Raw genomic sequence first — 5,807 nt, forward strand, 5'->3', positions numbered from 1 at the left:
GAATAGTAGAGCAGGCAGCAGTTGGGCATCCTGCCTCTTAGAAGCTGAAGCTAAAGCAGGGATAGAGGCTCTTAGATGGATAAAGGATTTGGATCTCACCAACTGTTGCTTAATCAACGACTGTTAAATCTTGATGAAGACTATTAATGGAGAAATAAATTCTGAAGATCAGCCTTGGAGATCTCACACTAGCATCAACAGATGCAAAATTTCTTTTAATTACTGCAATTCGATTTCCTTTATGTTTAAAACTAGAAAGTTTGTTGATTTTGAAGATAAACTTGCTAAGGAAGTTAGAGGTAGGAGAATCATATACTTCTCTACAGAGAATATGTCTAACTGTGAGAAATTAATTTTCTTAGAAAGGGCTAATCTCAAATTAGATCCTATCATATGTAATATAAACTTCCGTTTATGATTAAATAAAAGTCTTTTTATAAAAAGAAAACAAAAACCATTTCAGCCGTCAGATCAAAAAATAAATCAATCTGCGCTGAACCAAACAACGAAAAGTTGATTTTCTCTACGCTGATATCTGGAAAGAGAAATAGCGTTAAAGAATAGACAACGTTTTTTTTGTGTAATGGCAACGCTTTTTGTCTAATCTGCCAAATCTAACCCATACAACGTAGTCAGCTGAACGGCAGTTTGGCGGCAACTATTGTAATTTCGGTCGGGTTAGCGGTTACGCCCGGTTTCTGCAATGGGGATCTGTAACATCTGTTAGGAATCAAAAATAAGAATCTTATATTACTATAATAAATTGCAGAACTAGGAAAATACAAATGTGACGACTGACGGTTTATTTATTTCGATCAGAATTAGGAACCAGCGAAGCAGAACTGCTACTATAATGGTGATGATAGCGTTTATGGTGACAAAATTGTACATTCCCAATCATTAATTAATAACAAGAATAGAAAAATTGAATATATTTTGCTTCGATAATACTCAAGTACCAAATGCTTCGATTAAATCATCTTTGTTCGTCAATTTTCAGCGCCTATAAAATCTCAAATAAAACCCTAGATTTTTCCACCAAGAAGTTTAGATCACAAATGGAAAATTACACCACTTGTTCTGAATCTTCTTCTTCTTCTTCTTCAAAGTTGTTATTTCGTCAACTCTTTGAGAAGGAGTCATCTACATATACGTATCTACTTGCTGATTTGACTCACCCTGATAAACCGGCTTTGGTAAGTATTTTTCTTCTACCTGTTATTATTATTGTTTTTTTTATTAGCTATCTTTGTTATTTTTGAGTGTTTCCAAGTTTGATAATTTCCCCAATTTTTTTTTTTTTTTGTTAATTTTGATGCAGTTGGTTGATCCAGTAGACAAAACAGTAGAGAGAGACATTTCTTTGGTGGGAGAATTAGGATTGAAGCTAATTTACGCTATAAACACTCACGTACACGCTGATCATGTCACTGGAACTGGCTTGTTAAAGGTTATCATCAACTTATTTTCTGAATTTATTTTGCTTGTTTTATGTCCCTACTCTTCAATCTTACCACTTCTTGAATTGTACATGATTGTTTGATATTACCCAAATTTTCTGCAGAATAAGGTTGATGGTGTGAAATCTATTATCTCGAAATCCAGCAATTCAAAAGCTGATTTGTTTGTTGATCATGGTGATAAAATACAGATTGGTAACCTTTTTCTAGAGGTAACTTTCGCAGATGCTACCAAATTTCGTTTTTCTGTGTGATGCACTGAGCAGTATTTATTATGAAACTTCTAGTGTGTTTGTCTCGTGCTGGGATCGAGTTTATAGAAACTGTGTAGTATCCAAAAATTTGAGGTGTTTTGAGTCCTTAATATAGTTGGATGCGGCAGTAATGATAAATGTTTTGGTACTAAAACACTGTCAAGGTGCAACAATTTTAAATTTTTAACTAGAAACACCAAATATGCTATCTAGAGATAAACATGATTCGATGCTTCAAAAAAATAAAAAAGATTTAGAAAGAATGCTTCTTCTGTATTCCTGGTTTGCTTTCATCACTCGAAGTCGGATCATAATTTTTAGTTAGAACTTCGATTGCCTGTTCTTACTTTAAAACTTTGAGGGAAGTCGCTCTGAAGTAGAAAGGGTTGTGATTCTTAGGGGATGAGAGCTTTTGCCTATTAAAATTAGTAGAAGAAAGGTTTACTCAGCTTCATATCACTAAGTTCTCTGACAGATGGAGAAATTTCATTGTCTTTTATGCTTGAAGATGATCAACGGACATTATTACTTCCAAGCCATCTTTGTAGTTTAGTTTATACAAACCGATCTCTGTAGTTTATCCACAGTTTAGCTTCCAGTAAGAATAAAACTGATCTTTGTAGTTTAGTTTATCCATCAGTTTCAGTGACGTTCCTTACTTTAGAGTTTAGAACTTTAGACTCGTCTAGGTTTCCTCACCTCCCAGCTCCTGTTCCTGCCTTCACTTCTGACTTCTAAGGTTAGCACCTCAATCTGCACTTGAACCACCTATTTTACTTCATAAATAACTTTTCCAATCTTTCTCCTTGTTGATACACCATGAACAGCAAGTCATGCAGGGTCATTTATTTTCCTGCCACACGTTATACCATATCTTGTTGCTACTCTATTGGAAATATTTCACCCTGAGTCATTGCTAATTTGGTTAGCCTACAAATCGAAATAATACGAATATTTATGACCATATCCTGTTTGTCATGCCACTAAGATGAGGTCTTTGGGGTCCGCGTCGCTTTTGGTAATTACTAGATTGAACAGAGCAGTATGGAATTGTCGTCAAAGAACTCAATTTCCTAAACTATGCGTATAATACGAGAATTCCATTGAGGCTTTGTTTGAAATATTAATTCTGATTAGTTGTATGGCTGATGAACGTAGTACTCCTTTTTATCTTTGTGGTGTCATTGCACAATATCATAACCAGAGGCAGACCCAGAAAAAAGAAGTTGGTAATAATAACAAAGTTACACAAAAGAAGTCTCAACTAGCTGTATCTGGTGAACCTAGCATCGGGTATACACTGATTATCTGCAGAAGGAAGTAGCTTGTGTGGTCAGAAATTAGTGAGATATGGATTACAAAGTGAGCATAATTAGTCAGTTTAGTACTTCAGTCATGCGCCTAGGATTTCATACTGTGAAATTCCTCACCTGATTCACCTGTACCTCAATGTATAGCCAGCAAATGATCATTTTGTTTTAGTGGGCCTGTAAACTTTGGTTTAAGAGTCAAGATTCATGCTGAAGACTACGAGTAATGGCTGGTTTTTGTTTTTCTGTTCCACTGCTAGTAGTAAAATCTTATCTTGGAGAAGTAGGAGTCAACTGCTGCGTGACAATTGTTCAGGCAGAGTTCATGTCTATGCTTCCTGGTCTTTGTGATTTACATTGGATGAAAGTAGCTAAAAGTATGTAACAATGGTCAATGATATCATTGTTGAACATAACCAAGGTCAGATTAACAACCTCGTAAAGAAATTAACTACTTTGTTAGCTGAGCTCAACTTCTTGCAGTATTTGATAGACTTATTTGTGTTCCTTAACGGTTTGTGAGTAGATAGTACTCCAAGTACCAACTCAACCTACTGTGAACTGCACATAGTTGATTAGCAACCTACAGTGAACTGCACATAGTTGATTAGCAACCTACAGTGAACTGCACATAGTTGATTAGTTAAGGTAAGACCAATGCAGCTAAGTTTTTTATTTCCTTTCTCATGGTCTACTGCTAGAAGAGAGTGAGCTGTTAGTGAATTATTGGCATCCCTTTTGCTTCCATCAAAGCACTAGGCTTTATACAAGGAATATATCTGGAATTAACCTTTGCTGGATAAAGGGTATGGAACAAAATGATGTGAAAGTGTGTTCATTACTCGTCTCCCTTGTTACAAAAAGGACTCTGAGATGCATTCGTAAGTTTGAAACTCAGAAAGGTATATCAAGAACCTGTGATTAACTCTACACTTTCGTATTTGGTTCCAATGAAGTGTTGTAGTTAGCAGTGAAGCGGTTGTAGTGAGCTAAGGATATTGTGATTATATCATTTTAGGATTGTGTACGTGCAAAGCAACGATTCCGTAGTTTAGCAAAACTGAATTAAACATGCATTTATTTGTCTCAGGTCCGCGCTACTCCTGGTCATACATTAGGTTGTGTTACATATGTTACGGGAGATGGGCCTGATCAGCCGCAACCAAGGATGGCTTTCACTGGTGATGCCCTCTTGATACGTGGATGTGGGAGAACAGATCTTCAGGTGCAGTTTTCATTCCTTCATAAACTGCTTCTTATTTGTACAAAGGTTACAGCAAGAAAGTATGGCCAACAAGCAGGCTTCTTCTTTTTTTTTTATAATGAAAAGCAAGCAAGCAGGCAAGCTTTATTTGTTTGGAGTCTTTTAAACAAGCAAAGTGATCATGTGGCAAGATGTGAGTTCAGGTTCAAACTTCAAATTATCAATGAATATGCACAATTTCTAGTGAAGATATGGTTCTATATTCAAGTCGGGACTCCTCTAAATTCTTGATCATTGAACTACATAGTTCATGAGTGTGGACGGGTGAAATCCAAAGAAAGATGTAGTTAGGAATTTGTAATTTGGTAATTTTAGTTTTCTAAGCCTTCCCGAAAGATGAACCTAAGTGATTTTCTTTATATTTTCTTTGTAGGGAGGATCTTCATCTCAGCTCTATAAGTCGGTCCATTCACAGGCAAGGACATGGAAGTCTGAAGAGGCTTTTTCATTTTTGTTTTCTTCTTCCTTACTAAATGAGAAATATGCATGCTGCTTTGACATATATGATAGTGTCATGACAACTTGGTGAAAATCTTGTGCCTCAGATATTCTCTCTGCCTGAGAACACGCTTGTGTATCCGGCGCATGACTACAAAGGATTCACTGTGAGAAAATACCCTCGACTCTTGTTTGGAGGTCACTTATATATTGGTCTACACTTTAATATTGACTGTAGTTGTATTTCAGGTAAGTACTGTGGGAGAGGAGATGCTTTATAATCCTAGGCTAACAAAAGATGAGGTGAATATCTGACCACAAAGCAATCGTCCAGTATTTTATTGAAGCTAATTTTTCTTATGAAATGTAAATAGCAGACTGTTAAATTGGCATGTTTACTCTCCTTGTTGAGTGGATTCTGACAATTTGTAGCCACCTCTATCACCATATCCCCTTGAATTACTGGATTTCTTTCATCTCACTCACTCGTAGCTTGAATTCTTCTTTTTTACTTTTGCAGGAAACATTCGAGAATATCATGCAAAGTAAGTCAACAAATAATTTTGCACAGATGGAAAATATATCACAGATATGTTACTCTGCTATTCTTGAATAATCTACTAATTTGAACTTTTAACTGCTCAACTTACAGATCTAAAACTATCATATCCAAAAATGATGGATGTAGCAGTACCTGCTAATATGGTCTGTGGGTTACAAGATGTAACTAAACCTTTATCAGGTTAAAACCCACCCCTTCGTTAATTATACTCTTTCCGAACAAACAGCTGTGTATGAAATGATTAATAAATACTGTTCTGTGGGTTACACAGATGAGTAAGCATGCATGTTGGGCATTCGGCACAAATTGTAACTACATTTTCTAATCTGAAAAAGGTTCTACATGAACTCTGACCAATTCTCATCACCAGCTATGTGACCAGTTCTCATCCTCTATTATGAGTTATTACGTTAGGATGATTATTTTTATCAGACTGCCCACGTGTGAAATATGATTTTCTTAAAACTTTGGGATGTTATACACAGTTTATTTCTTTGAAATGAAGACTATAGTTTGCTG

At 35.8% G+C, this 5,807-nt stretch overlaps 1 protein-coding gene across 1 annotated transcript; it reads left to right on the forward strand.

Moving 5' to 3' along the window:
* Positions 1-766: 766 nt before the first annotated feature.
* LOC113295567 (persulfide dioxygenase ETHE1 homolog, mitochondrial-like) lies at positions 767-5,807 on the forward strand. Its single transcript, XM_026543899.1, has 10 exons — positions 767-1,196; positions 1,322-1,450; positions 1,565-1,672; positions 4,115-4,249; positions 4,662-4,703; positions 4,834-4,893; positions 4,976-5,029; positions 5,247-5,271; positions 5,379-5,468; positions 5,560-5,807. The coding sequence occupies exons 1-10, from the start codon at positions 963-965 to the stop codon at positions 5,565-5,567; spliced, it is 885 nt and encodes a 294-aa protein (XP_026399684.1). The 5' UTR covers positions 767-962; the 3' UTR covers positions 5,568-5,807.

This window comes from Papaver somniferum, chromosome 1 (assembly GCF_003573695.1).
Source record: "Papaver somniferum cultivar HN1 chromosome 1, ASM357369v1, whole genome shotgun sequence".
In the NCBI taxonomy this organism is placed as follows: Eukaryota; Viridiplantae; Streptophyta; class Magnoliopsida; order Ranunculales; family Papaveraceae; genus Papaver; species Papaver somniferum.

What these genes read in the sequence shown, in the direction of transcription:
- LOC113295567 (XM_026543899.1), top strand. Translation starts at nt 963, where the DNA reads ATGCTTCGATTAAATCATCTTTGTTCGTCAATTTTCAGCGCCTATAAA. An exon ending in GTGGGAGAACAGATCTTCAG is followed by an intron (nt 4,250 to 4,661) that starts GTGCAGTTTTCA and finishes TTTTCTTTGTAG; the next exon opens with GGAGGATCTTCATCTCAGCT. An exon ending in ATAAGTCGGTCCATTCACAG is followed by an intron (nt 4,704 to 4,833) that starts GCAAGGACATGG and finishes CTTGTGCCTCAG; the next exon opens with ATATTCTCTCTGCCTGAGAA.